This window comes from Glandiceps talaboti, chromosome 4, assembly GCF_964340395.1.
Source record: "Glandiceps talaboti chromosome 4, keGlaTala1.1, whole genome shotgun sequence".
In the NCBI taxonomy this organism is placed as follows: Eukaryota; Metazoa; Hemichordata; class Enteropneusta; family Spengelidae; genus Glandiceps; species Glandiceps talaboti.
In genome coordinates, this window is record NC_135552.1 from 26,692,181 (window position 1) to 26,712,265 (window position 20,085).

The 20,085-nt window shown below is 34.9% G+C and overlaps 2 protein-coding genes across 2 annotated transcripts in view; one reads left to right on the forward strand and one right to left on the reverse strand.

Annotated features, from left to right (window-relative positions):
* LOC144434418 (tRNA N6-adenosine threonylcarbamoyltransferase, mitochondrial-like) overlaps positions 1–2,402 on the forward strand; it is a 4,473-nt gene extending 2,071 nt beyond the window's left edge. Inside the window, exons 4-8 of the mRNA XM_078122869.1 lie at positions 1–124; positions 469–673; positions 1,007–1,155; positions 1,562–1,764; positions 2,278–2,402. The exon at positions 1–124 is cut by the window's left edge and continues 6 nt beyond it. Coding sequence (XP_077978995.1) covers positions 1–124; positions 469–673; positions 1,007–1,155; positions 1,562–1,764; positions 2,278–2,368 — 772 coding nt within the window. The 3' untranslated portion in view covers positions 2,369–2,402. The remainder of the gene's footprint in view (positions 125–468; positions 674–1,006; positions 1,156–1,561; positions 1,765–2,277) is intronic.
* Positions 2,403–2,798: 396 nt separating this feature from the next.
* The window catches only part of LOC144433682 (ankyrin and armadillo repeat-containing protein-like), a 36,267-nt gene continuing 18,980 nt past the window's right edge, over positions 2,799–20,085 (reverse strand). Inside the window, exons 7-19 of the mRNA XM_078122033.1 lie at positions 19,351–19,552; positions 16,079–16,287; positions 15,547–15,651; positions 13,409–13,822; positions 10,164–10,405; positions 9,755–9,911; positions 9,164–9,325; positions 8,175–8,404; positions 7,554–7,712; positions 6,781–6,898; positions 6,078–6,384; positions 5,774–5,835; positions 2,799–5,246 (exon numbers count right to left, since the gene is read on the reverse strand). Of these exons, the coding sequence (XP_077978159.1) occupies positions 5,014–5,246; positions 5,774–5,835; positions 6,078–6,384; positions 6,781–6,898; positions 7,554–7,712; positions 8,175–8,404; positions 9,164–9,325; positions 9,755–9,911; positions 10,164–10,405; positions 13,409–13,822; positions 15,547–15,651; positions 16,079–16,287; positions 19,351–19,552 (2,600 nt within the window). The 3' untranslated portion in view covers positions 2,799–5,013. The remainder of the gene's footprint in view (positions 5,247–5,773; positions 5,836–6,077; positions 6,385–6,780; positions 6,899–7,553; positions 7,713–8,174; positions 8,405–9,163; positions 9,326–9,754; positions 9,912–10,163; positions 10,406–13,408; positions 13,823–15,546; positions 15,652–16,078; positions 16,288–19,350; positions 19,553–20,085) is intronic.

Genomic DNA, 20,085 nt, shown 5'->3' on the forward strand with positions numbered 1-20,085 from the left:
CTTTCCATTTCTGGTATTTCTTGTGTCAGGTGGTCATTGTATTCTTGCTGTAATGAGAGGTCTTGGAGATTGCTTGGTACTAGGACAGACTCTAGACACTGCACCAGGTGAATCGTATGATAAAGTAAGGACAACTCTACTTAGTGCTGTGTGACTCTGATTTATTACATGTAAGAATAATACACATTTTAATAACGTTCCAAATGACAACATATCAAACTGGTGTAGTATTATCATCATTGGCAGAAATCCAACATATATTTCATCATGTATGTCTTCATCTGCTTTGGGAGCACACAATCCCAATACAATTTATTGTATAGAATTAAAGATGTAACTGTACTTACCTTAATTAATACATCATCACCCCCTCTCCCACCCCAACCTCCAATTTTCTTTTAATCTTTAAACTGATTCACCCAAGACATAGCACTATAGTAGTTTTTACTATTTTGATTTAATACCAAGGTAGCCAGAAGACTACAACTTGATAAACATCCTGAGTGTATTGGTATGAGTGGAGGTCAAGCTATAGAACACCTAGCAAAGACAGGGATTCATACATATTTACAGTATAGAACACCAATGGTACATCATAAAAACTGTAGCTTCTCCTTCTCAGGATTGAGAACTTCTACATCTCACTTTGTTGAACAGCATGAAAAACTGCAAGGTAATAATCACTTTGATGTCAAGGTGTTTTAATTTTTGAATAAGTAACTGTGGATTCTTCTGCAGAAATCACTATAATGCAAAAAGGTGTTAAGAGCTCATGCAGTGAATCCTCTCAATTTAGAATTACTCGTAACATGGTTGCTAGGTTACCATGGTCTCGCTACCAGTACTTAGCTACATCAATGATATTATTACATTCTTTCTAAAGTTACTGGCAAGATATTTGTTCTTGTTGTTACGTGTGACCTTACCACTGTTACTTAGCAACAGTAGTGATATTGCTGCATCCTTCATCAACAGTCTCTCATAAGATATTTGTTTTTGTTGATAGGTGTGGACTCACCACTTTTACTTAGCAACATCAGTGATATAGCTGCATCTTTCCAGTTCAGAGTCACTCATCAGATGGTTAAGAAGGTAGCCAGGGCAATGATTTACAGTCAAGAAGAAAATCTTATTTCAGAAGAAAACCAAACTCTGGTAAGTTTTGTAAAATCATATATATTTCTCACCTTACCTTCCTTTGGAGTAATAAGACGATGATTAGTTAGTAAAATCATATCAGCTTTTTACTGAAGTTCAACACCAGAATAATGAAAATATAAGCAAGTTTTGCAAGAACTCTTATTTCTAGCTGCATTCTCTTACCAAACCTTGGCAAAACACTGTTATGTGCAATATTGACAAATAAAAAATGCAAATTTTTAGCCCAACTGTGATTTGCTTCATACCTGGAGGTGTAGGCAGCAATGTATACATCAGAATACATTGATGTACAATTCATGATAAATTCTCTTGTATACAGGTTGTATCTGGAGGTGTAGGCAGCAATGTATGCATCAGAATACATTGATGTACAATTCATGATAAATTCTCTTGTATACAGGTCGTATCTGGAGGTGTAGCAAGCAATTCCTACATTAGGAAAGCATTACAGTACTTGTGTGACCAGTACAACTATCGTCTGGTGTGTCCACCACCTAAACTGTGTACAGACAATGGTATCATGATTGCCTGGGCTGGAATGGAAAGATTAAAACAAGGAATAGGTATAGCTGAAGATCCACAGAATGTTCGCTATGAACCAAGGTAACATAATATGTATAACTTTCATGATACTCTGCTCTATTTGTTGATTCTTACATGTATATGTCAAAGACAGCCCTCACAGAAAGACTATCCACCATCACACGATGTTCATTACACGTATTTCTCGTCTTTCCAAGATTCTTGTACTCAAAGTTGTCTTCAAAGCCTTACAGCCCCTAAAGGTCATTGTCAATTTTGGATAAACAAGTTTTTGTACCAGTAGATGGATGAAAGCATTTTTCGTTAACTTTTGACCCAGCAGGTCAAGATCAATGTAAAGGTACTAGCAGTAAGGTGTTATCTTATAATGTAGGGATGTCAGATACTTGAATAAAATGTCTGTCTTTCTGTTTCTGAGCTCCTATAAAATTGATTGATTTCTACACACCCAATGCAACCATGTAATAGCTGTGACAAAAATACATATCATGTTTCTATGAAATATTGTTATAATGTATGTTGTCTTTGCCTGTAAACCACAATTTTAATTTGTTTTTTCCTTTACATACACAGGTGGCCATTAGGTGAAGATATTTCTGAGTCAGTAGCAGCAGCCAGAATTCCTGTTCCAGCAATAAGATTTTGGAAATCATCCGTTCATTAACACACCAACATATACAACTTCAGTAGTAGAGTCATTATGAGAACATTTGAAATTAGTCAATGGCTGCAAGCGAACAGTGGATTTCACCACCCTTGGTTTTATTCGGACATCTGTCTATAGTTCTTCTGGGGGCATAAGCATTATTGTTTATTTTACACAATGTCAAAAGTGTGAAGACTTACAGGCTCTGAATGAAGGGTTAACACCAGCTTGTCATCACCATTTTGGACTGAAGGCATTTTATCTTACCAAGTTTTCATTTACCAAGCTGTATCAATGTTGGGTTCAGTTCTCATGAAACATTATCAGAGACTCCCATACTTCAACATTCACAGATAACCAATTGTATGAGCTCCAATAAACACACATCACAAGGTACTCTTATTGTGATGAAAAATGACTTTATTCATGATAGTGTAATTTGTGCCTTTGGTGCAGAACATACAGTTATATTAAGTTAAGTTAACTTAAGTGAAAAAAGATTTGGCAAAAATCAAGGACAGTAGAGCTATATTATGTATATGTACAAAGGTCAAACTCAGTTTATTGGTTCACCAATATTTACATAATACACCCATACACAATCAAAAATTAAAAATTTCATCAAATATAGCATAAAATTCATCATTTTAATTTCAGTATATACACAGTCTTCATTTATTATCAATCAATATGTACAGATATTCCTGTGCTTGTTTAAAAAAAAAAGATAAAATATATTCTAAGCGTCATCAAACTCCGTATAAATCTGTACGGACGGCCATTTGATTAGATATGAGGAACAAGGCTGCTGTATTCTATCAATAATTTACCCCTATTCTACAATAGAATCAACCAATCCTTGTGTACAGAAATACTGGGAATGTACAAGTGCAAATTATATATAGGGGTGTTTACTGGTATTGCACTTACAAATCTTCAGGTGCAAAGAGACAACATTTGTTGCTTCACAGTCTTGTGGGTTTTTGCAAGCAAGACACAAGTATCAGGAATGCAACGAAAGTCCTGCATCATTTTTCTCATAATTACATTTACTGAAATAAATTTATAAAACTTGCACACAAAAAACAACTTTTGTTGTTTGTCAGTATATATTGTCTCTTTTTGTCTCTACTTCAAGTGTTGACTTGTTGATAAACAACCAAAAAAGTTCTGTAAAAAGTTGACTTTGCTACTCAAAATGAACTTACACTAAAATCTATCAGGTTGAAATCCTGCAAAATCAGTACATATCTTCCTTATAATAAACAAGTGAGCAAGTTCTCTTCATCTATTTGGTGTCTGAGTAAATTTCAAAAACTCTCTCTACCTCTCCCACCCTAACTCTCCTAAGGGCAAACTGGCTCTTTGATCAATGTACCACTATCAGGTATGTATATACAAGTGGCAATATACAAATTTAGAAAGTTGTCATTTCTTGGCAAATATTAAATCAGTACTATATACAAAGAATTCAAATGTTTTAGTTTTGATGTTAAGTTCTCTGTGCTCTCTTTGAATTAATAATTATTATTCTTTGGCACCTGATCAAGCAATTACAATTCAATATATAATTATAACATGATTACTACATTCTTTAATATACACAGACTGCTAAAATGAAAGAATAAAAACATATCACATCAGACTAGCATGAAATTAAACAGATTTGCCAAAACCTAATATTTGGACTTTTCCTACAATGATTCTTGGTACACAAATCCTTTCAAGAATAAGGACTACAGTGCAGTAAGGTTTCAATAAGTCATGTGGTATCTCCACATTATCATACTAATATCTTCTATGTATGGCTTACACACAGTCTGTTTACTATTTTGAAACTTCAAATGGAGATTCATCTGTGTTGGTAAACCATGGTATTCAACATAAGGCCACGTGTACTGAATAGTGGGTCAATCTGTTGACAAAGACTGAAGTGAGCAGTTGAAAATTTCAGGTAAAATTTTCAAAGTTGTGTAAATTCAATACTATTTTGAAACTTACTTATATTAGAATGATCGCGCTCAACACAGAGTAAATGATGCATCAAATTTATTCAATACCAATTCTGGTTCATAAATCTTGCATGTCTACTCATGATTGAGCTGTGAAACTAATACTACACTGTTTTTACTGTCATAGTGACACCACACTGACTAATCAATTTTAACACTTACATCTGCATTCTATCTCTGCCCAAAACTGTTATCATCACACACACTGCCTACAACTGTGACCCATTTTCTTATGACACTCCCTGTGAACACCGTAGAAGATTTCAATACATAGTCTGTTCACATGTTGTTTACACACACTGTGCTTTGCACAGGATTTGATCTTTCTTCTACATTTGTTGATCACTTAACATGAGTGCACTGACACAGAAACAAGTCAAGTAAAGTGATGCTACAATCTGAGTAATGCCATAGTATCAGCACACTGCTTAACCATAACGTTTACATCCTATCTTTGTGTAGAATTGAAACACTTGGTAAATGAGATATACCTAACACTTGTGGATCAAGGTAAATCTGTGTTTTTGTACATATAAAAACCAGGATCAAACTTATAACTACTGTCTCCTGGAGTCTGTGTTTTGTGTGCAATACATTCATTGGCAACAACTGGTGTTTAAGAATGACAATATTTCAGTTGGACTTAACCATTCAACTCCAACTTGGTTTTGTTTCAATGGGTTTCCTCTGAATAACTTTCTTTCCTTCTGTGTTGAGTGACGGCATACTACTTAGCTGTGCATACCGAGTGCTGTGTTTCTCTAGTATTGACCTAGCTGACACAGCACGCTGAGCAATAGCTGGTGCAGACTGGGCTCTGTTTACGTCCTCTCTCTTCATACGACGTTCTTGAAGGCTCATAGATGTCTTGGGCCTTCTCTCCACTGAAAGTTAATATATACAAGTATTTTGTAGGAAGTTTCAGAATCAATAGAAATTTTATACGAGTCCAAAGATAAATGATAGACAATTTTTACAGCAGTTAAAGTCATGTTCCTTTTATACTAACACTATCTAACCTGTTGACCTACACAGCAAAATGTTGATGTTACTTCTTATCACCATTTATTTATTTTATCATTTTCATTCAATGTTATTAACTTGGGTTCCAGGCCCATATAATAATGGAAATAATACAAATACAAAAACTGTCACAAAGCAAAACTACAAATGAATCTGAGGAAAGAAAAAGTCAATGTAAAATATCTCTACATTGGATGCTTCGACAAGAGTTGCAGTATATGCATTGAATAAATACAATTAATATAGATATTGTCACTACTTTCAACTGTCTTAACTTTCAACTCATTGTAACAATACATTAACAGTTTCATGCAAATCACACAATAACATTCATCAAGAAAGGCTGACATGAATGTCAATTTTAATGACAGGTTATAAGTATACTTACTTCTGGACCAGCCACGTTCTGGCTTTGGGGGAATGACAGGTGGTCCACCATTAATCTCAAGACTACCAAAAGAGAAAATATAAAGGTCTTCATCAATATTTCAAAATATCAACTTTACAGAGTACAGTGACAGACAAACTCTCCAGTCTTAAAGCATTATACATACCACATACAAGATAATCACTCGTTATTTCCAAAACAGTTTTTTTCATCAGATTTTTGTTTTAAAATATTTGTCATACCAACCAAAACCCATCTCATCCAGAAAATGTTTACTATTGTCAGCATTTATTTTTGGTCTCACCTTCTGGATGGTAAACCAATGATCTTCTGTCGTCTGAATTCCTCTGTAAAATCTCTACAAATCTTTGCATCTTTCTCCAGACTGCTAACAAGGAGTTCATATAGTTGTGGTTGTGCTCGACATGCCTGCAGCATTAATCGGCCAGCTGTGCGGTTAAATGAGAGATAACCTAGTGCTACAGCTGCAGCTGATTGGACCGTCTCATTGTCAGATTCTACATGTTTCAGCAATACTTCTACTGCACCTGTTGTCACCATGGCATCAGGTATACCAGCTCTGGTATGTGCTAGGCTGGACATGAGTCTTCCTGTATGGCACAGAAAGCATGGTCAGAATTCCAAATATAGTGACACCCCACTCACCATCCCACCACCTCTCAGGACTCTGTTTAGTTTGTGTCTATCTTAGTTTGCCAATAGCTTGCATTCCGTAGTAATAACACATCGCTTTGTGTCTATCTTAGTTTGCCAATAGCTTGCATTCCATAGTAATAACACATCAGTTTGTGTCTATCTTAGTTTGCCAATAGCTTGCATTCCATAGTAATAACACATCAGTGTGTGTCTTTCTTAGTTTGCCAATAGCTTGCATTCCATAGTAATAACACATCATTGTACACATAGATGAAGGTTGTGAAGATATACCCAATGTTGTGAGATTTTAAATGCCATTATTTTTCACATAAGTTTAATAAGATACTTACCAGCAAGTATGACAGTATTCTCATCATCTGATTGGAGAAGTGAAACCAGCCTGGTCACACCTTCAGCTGACAGCGTCACTTGGTCTTGATCAACAATAACTCTAGCTAGTACAACAATCTATAGTACACAAGAAATCAATATAACATAACTTAGAAAGTGTTGGAATGAAATAATATATGTTACATTAAACAGTTTTATATCACAAAAAGTAATAAAAATGAATACAAATCTTATGAATGGATATGAAATGACCAGTAAAGACTGATGGCAATCTCTTCTTTATTACCAATGACTTACTTCAAGGTGAAAGTCATCGCGTCCTTAGCAGATGTGACCTTATTGTACTAACACAACAAAGTGTTCACACTGTCAAAGGCAAGCTTTATTAAAACAGTACTACTTTTCACAACAAAATAATCTCAATGTATAACCATATACAGCATGTATATATACTTTAGCAAGGACATCAATACAGTAGTAAGTAGTGGTATACCCTACCGGTAGTCTGTAAGGTATATCGTGACAGAGCACCCTCACACATCAGCAGAGTGACATGATGTATCTTACAGTCTAGGTATACCCTAGTAAAGCATAATCTACTTACACAAATTAGCTCTGATACATCCTCATATCGTACATAGCTGCTAGTAAACCCTTCATTCAACTTTTGAAGTTTTATGAACATGATATGGTATTCACTGCAGACTTTCATACTTGGTGAAAAAATGCTGACTTATGAGTGTTTTTGATGAAATCTGTCTAATAACCTCACCTGAAATGCAGCATTAGCTTGGTATGATTCATTGTCAGAATTCAGGAATGGAGTAAATGCTCTCATACGTATACCACCAGCCTCTCGAATTGCATACTGTAATGATGTATTATTGAAGGCAAATGTAGCCAACGCTGTCCCAGCTTTTAACCGAACAATCTTAAGTTAGAAAACAGAAAACTATTAATTAATATTCTGTAACAATGTGTTTTCAGAATTGAATAATAATTAAGCTCTCCAATATTTCCATTCTGAATTCTCAGTATATGGAAAATGAATGAAAGATTTACAAACTTACTGAAGCAATGGAAGCAATCATAGTAAGAAAATGTTTTAATGAGTCCATGTCAACTTTGATAGGGATTGGTGTAGTGGATGCAGTAGTGGAAAGAGTGAAAGGGACTAAAGATGTGCAGAAATGACATCTTACATGTATCCAACTACTTGAAATTGCACTATTCCTATAAAAGATTTTAAATTCAATTTCAAATTCATGACCTACTTGAAGTTTTGATTACAGCACTTTATTAAACTGGTATAGAAAAACACAATGTTGTCGCAGTGATAACACTGATAGCATTACTGATATACAGCGTTTATACATAGATAGTTTGTACCTACCTCATCCTTTGATTTAAACAGTTCCAACAGAATACCAAAACTAAATGCTGATTGATCAAGTAGCAATGCTTGGTTATCCCGATTACATAGAATTATGCATGCTAGTGATATTGCTACCTCCACTTTTACTATTTCTTTGCTGGTTGTAGCCAATAGTTGTACTAACGTTGATATTGCGTTCTCTTCTGCTATCTTGCCTTGAGTTACATGGTTACTCCTATGGGCAACACCTGAGAGGTAAAGGAAATTGTCACTGGGTTACATGGGTACTTCTATGTGCCACAGATGGTGGGGAAAGGACAGTGTCACTGGGTTACATGGGTACTTCTATGTGCCACAGATGGTGGGGAAAGGACAGTGTCACTGGGTTACATGGGTACTTCTATGTGAAACAGATGGTGGGGAAAAGACAGTGTCACTGGGTTACATGGGTACTTCTATGTGAAACAGATGGTGGGGAAAGGACAGTGTCACTGGGTTACATGGGTACTTCTATGTGAAACAGATGGTGGGGAAAGGACAGTGTCACTGGGTTTGACCCTCTAACATGGGGTAAAATGCTCTTACAGGTACTGAGAATACGTCAACCACCTCATTCTATTTGACATGAAGTAAATGCTATTATAAGTACAAAGACTTATCAGTTTTAAGCTTGACTGGCTGTAAATCCTATCTTAACAATTCATTGTTTTTTGTACATCTTTTTATTAAAGTATGATACAATCCAATATTACTAAATACTAAAAAGGTCACTGGAACCATTTTAATATTGGTTCTTTTTCCAACAAAACAACCTGTGCTGTACAGTCTTACCAAGTAGTTCAGACTTGTGTAAAAAAAAACATGATGTGTATCACAAATATCCTTTTCACTGAAAATGCTTCAAACAATATAAAAGTACATTCAAGTTGTTCCTCCTTCTACAAACAAACAAAGTGGTTATCCAACTTTACAAACAAAACACACTGGGGAAATACTACATAACTCACCAACACACAGTGTGCCAAGACATCTGATAACTGTTAACAGAACTCTTTCTGATGTTTTATGTGATCTTAGTACTCTGATCACAGGTAGGATACCATTCTCTTCTTTAATTCTGTTCTGATTCACAATATTGGTTCTACACAAAGCAATCATGGCCATGCCACCTGTGTACACAAAAACACACAAATATTTTCAGAAGGTAATCTAAGAAAAAGTAAACATTCTATGCCTTCTTTTCTAGATTCTCTCACATACCGGTATACTCTTACTTAGATACCTTGAATACAATTTACATCATTCTATCAAACACTTTGATTTTAAAGTGGCAGTCTATAACTTTAACGCCCATTTTGGTGAAAAAGTCAATTTACAAAATGCATATATGGAATACATACCAAAACATATCAAGGAACAAATACCCAATCTGCACAATGTGATAGATATGGTTGAGACTGCATGCACAGAGAGCCTTGGTAACCAAAACTAGTGTGTGTTCAAATTAGTTTCTTCTTACAGACGACATATGAATCATTTTAACTACAAGATATGACAAATCATTGTTTTTATCTGGTTGCTATGACGACCGCACTTACCTACATACTGCAGTTTCTCAGACTTCATTAACAACAGCATATCAATAAGCTGGGCTATACCAATTTTTTCTGCAATCATTTTCTGTTGTCTTGTAGTATGTCCTGCTAATGCCCACAGTGTACATGCTCCTTGCTCCTTCACCTCCTGGGTCCATACCTATGTGTATGTACAAAATTTACATTAACATTCTATATAGACCTTTGTCCAACCTCAACGCAATTAATTTCTGTCACTACATCAACTCGACCACTGAACTTTCTCTCTTAAAAACCAAACTATAAGTGATATATTACACATTTTTATCATAAATTATACAATATGAGTAAAAGGCTCCAGGTGTTTCGACAAATTAATGTTATCACACAACTCAGTGTATTTTCATTTGTGGGAAGATAGTTATTTAGTTACCTTCAGTAATTTAATCAGTGGTTTAGGTGCATCTTGTCTGAGTATAGCAGCCTGGCTGTCAGGGTTGTTCTCAGCTAACGCTTCCAGGGCACTAGCTGACTTCACTTGGACAGTCACATTGCGACATTTCAGAAGTGCCACTAACGGTTTCACAGCTCCGTATGCCACAATGCGGTCCTGATTTTGACGATGTCCTGCACACAATGCTGCCAATGCAGATGCAGCAGCAGCCTGGAGTATATCTGTTATGAAAATGTATACTTTAATATGTGGAATACAGTGAGTGATGACTGCTATGCAACCACTCTCTGCTTCTACTTAGAATAAGTATAGGCCTGCAAATGTCCAAGGAAACCCATAGCATAGCAAGGAATGGAATATAGGCACACTGCACACTTGGCAGACATTCCATAATGAGGTTAAAGCAAAATATCTCACATCAATACATGCTGTACACTGGTTAAAGATTAGGTCAGTACACGGAGATGCAAAAACTGTGAGAGATATCATATGGTTAAAACATTAATCACACCAAATTGAATCCACACAACTTTAAACTCTAATCCAGTAATGCCTAGTGTCTTAATATCAACATTTCTAGGAAGTTAAAAACAAATTCTTGAAAAATATTGTCTCATTGTTTTATCTTTTTCATAAAAAGGTCACAAAAAATACTGCACTGATATATTCTGAGAAAACTACTTTTTCTTGACTTTGGTTTCAATAAAACTTCCTGATATAACTAAGGGAAAACAGCTGATTTCTTCTATACTCAAGTTGGAAGTGTACGGTTCATTACAAGTAAATGATAAAGAACTAACACTTGAACTGAATGCCAAGGTAATTCAAAATGTAATAACTGATGTGAATATTTCCACATCACATCATTAAAGGGACATGGTTAAGAATGTTTAGTTTGTTTAGTTCTTGGATTTTACATAAAAAGTTATTTCAATTATACTACTCTCTGAAACACGGATCAAAAAACAGGAAAACTAGTGGCACAACACTTTTTTTGACATGTTATCAAATTGCTAGAGATCTTTCAATGCTGTCTTTTTAGGATAAACAAGTCATGTCATCAATGTGCACATTATTTCTAATCATCTTTCAAAATTCCACAAATTGAGAGATAGATTTCAGAAGGTAGCATAATACAAATATTTTTTTATGTAAAATCTGATTAACCACAACTGCGACAGTGTTCTTGCTAAGGTTTGAGAATCCTAGAGAGGGGGAATCTAGTAAACTATCCTATATTTCTACATCTTGTACTACAACTCTGATGGGATGCTATGGTAAAATATGTGGGCAACTCAGGTAAACTTTACTTGCTTACTGCCGTTGACAAAAACACTCCAGCAGAAAATGTTAAATACTTAACCATGTCCATTTAATGAATTTCTTTTAAAAAGCAAGAAGACTAATTTTCTTGCAGTTGTCTGTGATTCAATTATCAGAATCAGTATCAATAGATCAATAGATCAATCATTTTCAAGTTATTAATCATTTGGTTTTAATCAAGTAATAATAATAGTAGTAGTAATAGTAAACATGCACACACCAAGTCAGTAGTGAGACAAACAAACAAACAAACAAACAAACAATGCAATACAAAACAATTCAAACTTTGACAAACTATCAGTATCTGAGTTTGTCAGGAGTGCAAAAAGGGGGTATACCTGGATAGTCTTCAGAACCTAGGAAAATGAAAAAAAAACAGCCATCCAGAGACGAGAACATAAATAGGATTGCATGTAATAAAATAAAGTCAGATTACTAAAAATATTCACAGAATAATAACAACAACAAAATATAAGGTGGTTGCATTTATCACATCACAATACAACAATTGAATTAATTAATTATTAATCATACCGGTGCTGTGTGGTGAAAATGGTGTAAAGTAAACAAAGTAGGCAAAATAAAACAAGACCATAACATGAAGGCAAAGGAAAGGATGGCTACTATAGTCTACCAACTGTTTGTATAGCATATAGTATATATATGTACATTATAGAGAGAGGGAGGGAGGGAACTCGCATATATACACATTGTTTCACACCAATTGTATACCTAGAATTGGGGAGAAATATTATGCAAAACCCTTTAATTTTAAGCACATCTTGACTTTTAGACAATTTTCAATTCTTAAACCTCCATTGAGATCCCTTGAACACATTAAGTTACTTTTCCATGTATTTAGCATGCCACCAAACACTAATCTGATTGGTTGAAACTGATATCGTATAGCCCAATAAAGTGACTCGTTACATAGGCTTGATTTTGTATCCAATATTTGAAGCTCAACTTCTGCAAAATGGTGACAGATTTCAAGTCCCTTTTCTGATTGGTCAATAAGTTAAAGATGCTAGCAATTTATGGCCTGTGAGGGCATACTTCATACATGAAAACATTACTCATATTTTCAAAAGATTTCCCAAGGAGAGTGACAATTGAAAAACTGTGATGTAGTAAGCCATGCAAAAAATGCCTTACACTAAGCAACTACGTATCTAATAATTTCAATCTAGTTTGTCTTAACATTCTCTATATACTCCTGGGTTTTAAAATCTAGCACAAATGCAGATTATCTTGGGCACCACTTCTGCATAAATAATCATTAAATTTTACCACCATATTCAAAGTATGTTAACACTCAGTACCTTCCTTTTTAACTTGAATGGGAATTACATTATTACAGGTTGGTGTTCTAAATTATTGTTATATTAAAAACAGTCCCCAGTTAATTAAAGTTACCATAAACATTACAGAGCAAGTCACTTCACTTGCAAAGCCCAAAGTTCATCTGCAATTGGTTTATTTGTAGACAGAAAAACAGCTGATTTTACTTGTCAAATTATAAAACCTAAAATACTTCAATTGATCTCATATCACTGATCATTGATATAATATCATAATATTTTATCTTTAAGGTACATAAGCTGAGCTTTATATATTTTTTGAGGTGCTGTTTTTGTTGCATATCAAAATGTACAAATTACATCATTTTCATGTTTGCATATGATTTCAAATAAACACCAATTTCTTTTTCATTTTCTAAACTGAAAGTAATCCATCTATGGACCATATCCTCCCCCTTCTCAGTATTTCATCTCATCAATATACTCATATTTCTCATGTACATTGTAGCACAGATGGCAGAGAGAGAGTCTCTCTCCAATGTTTATGATTATATTTATGACAAGTCAATGTCTGATACACAATGAATGAATGATACGTACTTGAATTAACAGTTAAAAACTCTACCAGTGGTTCAATACCGCCATGTTCAGCTACTAAAGTCTGGTTTCCCTCATGGTGAGTACACATGACACGAATTGCATTGACTGCATTCACTAACACATCCTCTAGCTCAGAATCCATCAGATATATGAGAGGACCGATACCATTCTGGGCTGATATTTCTGTCTGGTTATCCATCACACAGGCTAGATCAGATAGAATGATAGAAGCCCTGGACTGGATATCATCAAGTGGTGAGCCTAACAACTGAATTAGTATAGGTATAGCCTTGGCTTCAGACAGAGCTATTCGGATTAGTCGTCTTTCTGAGATGTTACATAGTACTGATGCTGCTAATGACTGCAACTCTTCATTCTCAAGTTTCAGAATATTAACCAATGCTGGTATGCCACCTGTTAGACAAAGAGAAAGGTAATTTATTCCAGGGATAGTCTGTAAGGTACACTGTGACAGGGCGCCCTCACACATCAGTCAACACCTATAGCTCAGGCCAGTGACAGTGGAGTGACAAGATGTATGGGAATAATAAAATTTATGGGTAAAATAAGACATCAAATAAAATCCTATAAACTCTTTCTGGAAAACTTTAATTGGACAACTTTTTTTTATTTCTGCAAAAACGTTTCATGAACAGTTTACAATTTCAAAGTTTTCATTTTGTGATTCTCCAGAGCAGTAGTCAACGATGAGATTACCTTCACAGCTATTAATCATTATTTTGATATGATAGTATTTCTACTGTTGTCACTCTTCACATTTTTAAAGTTTCCCAATATTGACAAATTATCACTACATTTTACAATGGGAAGTATTGCCCTCCTCAACAGAAAAAGTATGAAAAATAACCAAGAATCCTACCCCTAAAGGAGAATCTTTTTAAAATTCAAATTATACACTGATTGTGAAGATACTTTGTAGAGTGCATTACACCCCCCCCCCCCCCCCCCCACACACACACACACACACTCACAGATTCCCCTACTAATAATGCCTGGTGGTGATTCCAACCAAGCTGTCCTTATATTTTGTACCTTGACCAGCTAGCACTACATTGTACACCTGGATTAACATGCTTACATTATTTATGAGAATTCCTACCATCACACCTGTATCATACCATATTACACTATTAGACTAGACAGACTGGTCTACGATACTACATCTCATACAGCAGTTTCTGACACAGTTTCAACAAGTATCATCACAGATTTTCAAAATGTCTTACACTCTCTTTGGAAAGCTTTTTAATAAATCAGCTATGTACACGTTCCCTAAGTATAGTATATAAACCTATACAATGAACTACTAATTAACTGGCATCACTGTCCACTTACCTAGCAACATACACATCATACACACATTCCACTTAACCCCAACTAGGTTATCAATATTACCAGGTGTCATTTCATTGCTGAGAATCAATATTATTGATTTGTCTGACCTTTGACCTTGTTTTTTATAAATATATCACTATAATTGAGATTTTTATCTCAGACCGTTTACTCCAACAATGGTGTCAGTTTAGCCCTTTATTGATTACGATACCCATCAATATTACTGAACTTGTCAAACTGAATAATGCTTTCAATCCAAACAGTTTCATCAGACATAAATCAAAGTATTCTGGAACAATAACAAATTAAATAAACTATATCTATACTAATTCAGGAAAATCAATGAGTCTAGACAGCATAGATTTTAAGTTTTCTATACTTCATTTCTTAGCGACCTGGACAGCATGGATTGCAGACTACAGGGTATTTCATTTCTCAAAGTTATTGGAGAACAGGACAGCATATATTCCAGACACTGAAAGTTATTGTAGAACAGGACAGCATATACTTCCTCACTACAGGATATTTCATTTCATTTCATTTCATTTTAAATTGTAAACCAAGACAGCACATATTCCAGACTATCTACAGGGTATTTCATTTCCTAAAGTTAAGCACGTTTTAGGATGGCATTCTCCTCCACAACTTAATTCATAAATGGTGTATACTTCAAGGACATACAATAGGAAACCTGAATGCACCTGACTACCTTTAGGAGCACCTTATTTTCATATTTACCTACTGACCCCAAATCAACAAGTGAAACTGTATGATGTACTTACCAGCATCTAATATAGAATGCCAGTGTTCATTTTTAGACGTTGACAAGATTTCCAATGACCTGACTGAGCTGTCAATCTTCTTAATGTCATCTGATACCATCATTTCTATATGGATGAAAACATAATAACATTCTTCAACACATAACTTCAATAGTGTACTCTTGCACTTCTACTGTACAGAGTAAAAATTTACAGTGTTGTAATGTTGCAAAAACCTCCTCATGGTTTATTGCTGTATGGAGGTAGGTGGAAAGAGTGCTGGGTGGGGAGGATAAGGACTGGGGTTAGGAGAGGGAATAGCATAGAGGGAAGAGTGGGAAGGACAAAGGAAAATAAAGAAAGAATATGCAGAAAGAAGGAAGAGTGGACAGACAGACAGACAGACAGACAGACAGACAGACAGACAGACAGACAGACAGACAGACAGACAGACAGACAGACAGACAGACAGACAGAGAGTGGAGGGAGAGTGGGTAAGTGAAGGGACAGATTGCTAGACAGACTACATGTAGTATTATAAACACATACTTACCAACAAGTGTACTCCATACTGGTACATCAGAATGGCCCCATTCAATGAAATACTCTAGTACATTGGTATGGAACCTCAAGGCAGCCAGGTGAATCATATTATTGCCTTGTAAATCGCGTTTCTTGATGATAGCACCCAACTCTATTAACGTCTTCACACTATCTAATGCACCACTGCTAGCAGCTAGTAACAGTGGTGTTTGTCTGACACTACATTGTAGGGAGAGAAATCAATCATAGACAAGTTAAAAATAATAACAAAGTACTCAGTCTTGTTGTGTATAGTGGTACAGTCTGTGAACTCTGATCACCAAAGTAAAATGTACGGTTAGTCGGATTACTTTCCAGACGTCTACTTGCCAGAGATTTACAAGTCCTGGATTTTATCAGTGTAAACTTCATGAGAAGCAAACCAACTCACTCCACTCCAGTAATCAGAGTGTTAAAGTGTATACACGCCATCACAAAGCTTTGACAAACCTGGCATTAGTAGTGCACAACAACAACAACAACAACAACAACAACAACAACAACAACAACAACAACAACAACAATGATGGTGATGGTGATGGTGATGAAGCATACTTTTATAGTGACTTGATAGTGATGGAGGAGAGGAAATGGTTACTTTGATCAACTCTACAATTGCATATCACAATTATATAAACAGACAGATGTGGACAGATTTGTGAACATTTCATATAAGTGACTGTTTTAAATATATGGCGATAGTTTTTTATATAATTTTCATAAAACAGTACAACAGAAATTCAGTGACTTTTCACAATTTGTTTAAAATCAAAATTACTAAATTCCAATAATCAGTATCTTAAAATAACTGTAAATAATTTTGTGATTTAAATCTAAAGTGTAAATATTTTTATTTAAAAAGTAACTGTTATAAATCTCAAATTCTTGTCACTTATCTATCTGTATGACGTTCTTGTGATTAGAATCCAAAACCACTTATTTACTGACAAATTTCGACAAAACAAATCATTATATCGTGAATTTTATATTTCACAAAGAAAGTCATTGATGACAAATACAGTTTCCATATAGGAATGAAAAAATGTAGTTTTTTTTGCAGTGACATGATTTTATCAGAATCTGAATCCCTCCAACCACTGATGGTACCTTTGCATTGTAATGTTTACAATGTCATGTATTCAGATTATAAGGAAACTTGAAAATGAAGTCTGTCAAATAAACATGTGAATACGCATACATTTGTACAATCAATATTGGCTTAAAAGTGTTCATTTTAAATAATGACTTTCATGTTTACACAAAATGAATGCTATTGATAGACACAGAGACTATGAATAATTAATGTTACTGTAAAACAGGAAACAGTGTACTTGTTAGTTAAACACACCCCAATCAATTAAAATATATTAAATCAATTAAATGTTATGTAAGTATGGACACACAGTGAAATCACAAAATCCATACATTAGCATACATTGTTACTCTGTTTACATTTATTTACACATTAAAGAACTTTTAAGGTGAATACACAGACATTATGTACACAAGGAAATAGTGTTCCTTATTGGGGCAATTAATGACTTCCTTGATGGAACATTACATTCCCTGCATGCCAATGTTAGGATACCGACCAATTAACATTTTGTTATGGATACCTAATACATTCACTGTTAGTAGTTGATTTAATTACATTTAATTACTTTTAATTAACTTGATTGTTATTTAATGATAATGGTACATTATTAGATAATTACACCACTTACCAATTAGCCATTCTTTTACAATTAACATTAAGTTTAATTACCTTTATAAAACAAACACTAAGATTACAGCCAAACGTAAACTTATCTCCTCATACTTTATATTCATTCCAAGATGCCAAAGCTTTATACCTGTGCCACACTCATCTTTCTAGGTATGTACAATGTCAGGTGTGTTTTATGTCTATGCATGCAGTGTATTTGCCATCATCCATGCACCTATGTCACTTTGACATGGGAAAGTTCACCTTTGACCTATGACCTGTAATTTCATGCATTCCTTTATCCCTGAGCCTCTGAAGTATTCTATCTTAGAAACCTCTTATTAATTGACATGCCTTGTTAAATAGACTACACTATGTTTGTTTATTCATGCAGTTGGAAAAAAAAGCACCCCATCACAATACTGTGTTGGAATACCATGCATTGTCATCACTGCAAACATCTCTAAGTCCACTGTCATGATTTGTACACATGGCTAATCTATAGAGCTATGCATGCACTATCACAATAAAAACATTTCTAAGTCCACTGTCATGATTTGTACACATGGCTAATCTATAGAGCTATGCATGCACTATCACAATAAAAACATCTCTAAGTCCACTGTCATGATTTGTACACATGGCTAATCTATAGAGCTATGCATGCACTGCCACAATAAAAACATTTCTAAGTCCACTGTCATGATTTGTACACATGGCTAATCTATAGAGCTATGCATGCACTGTCACAATGAAAACATCTCTAAGTCCACTGTCATGATTTGTACACATGGCTAATCTATAGAGCTAGGCATGCACTGCCACAATGAAAACATTTCTAAGTCCACTGTCATGATTTGTACACATGGCTAATCTTAACACACACTATGTAGTAAATATCATTTCCTTCCAGAAATCTGCTCTGATTAGAATGAATTACTAGATTGTATCTTACAAGACAGCAGTACATCTAACTATAATCTTTTCTGATTCGCTGTACTTCGGGTGATTATTTGGAAGATTTTATTATTTTATCAAACTGACCTTTTTTCCCAAAGTGAATGCTCCAAATATTTTATTTCAAACTTTTCATTTCCCAGATTTACAAATTTAATAACTCCTGAATAAAATATTCAAATGTGCATTCCTAAATCACTGAAGAATGTAAAACTACAAGATGAAGATGTGTTGTTCAGATAAACAAGCCTTACAAAAACCTAAACTAGTCTGCCCTCAACAGTCTGTTCTTTGAAAGGGGTTGGCCAATGCCTTAGCGTGCCCCAACACAGTGCATCTTACTAACTATATGGGCGGTTGATGACCAATCTATCACTGAATCTGAATCAGTCATGAAATTTGTGACCTAGGGTCTGTAAAACTTTTAAATTGTAAATATAAAATCTAGGAGGGGTGCAGATTTTTTCACTTCACATCACACAGAACAGCAAAGTTTGAACCCGCATAGCAAGAATTATTCAAGAGTCATACAGCAAGTGCTGACATGACATGACAAACCACAGCACACCACTAGTACATACTCATTCATGGTTTCTAGCTCCATCTGATCAACCCATTTACGCACAAAGTGACGAACTATTGGTTCGTGATCGAAAAAGGCCGCATGATGTATAGCTGCCCAACCGTCTTGGTCAGTTAGATACATGTCAGCCTTGTTCCCGATCAAACATGATGCAGCATCCAGGGAGCCACATCTAGCTGCCAGATGGATAGGGGTTGGACCTGTCAATGTACAGAGAAAAACAAAGTAAGGTGAAGAAAATACACACAAGTTATGTGTATGAGGCTTGTGTTGTTATTATGATTGCTTGCATGTCTAGTGCTAATGGTGGCAACTGTCATCTGATTTGGGATTTCACATAACTTCAAGAGTCATGGTGGAAAACCTTTCAAAGTAAAAATATTCCTTGCAAATGTTTTGGAAACAAGGAGATGGAAAGTTACTGTGATCAATATGGTCAGCTAAACTGAAGATATATCATACAGAGAGTTTTTACAAAAAATACAAATTCTCTGTAATACCTTGGAACTGTATGTTTAATTTGGCTAAAAATTAATACTTTAAATATTTGTATTTCTTTCAACAGACCATCATCACTCATACAATTATTACAAATAGGTTTTAACGTGCCTGAGGCCCATAGCATACTTATTAGCTGGAAGTAAAGGAAAAGTAAAATACATGTACCATACTTCCAACTAACCTGTATCCTATAGGTTTCACACACACACACACACACACACACACACACACA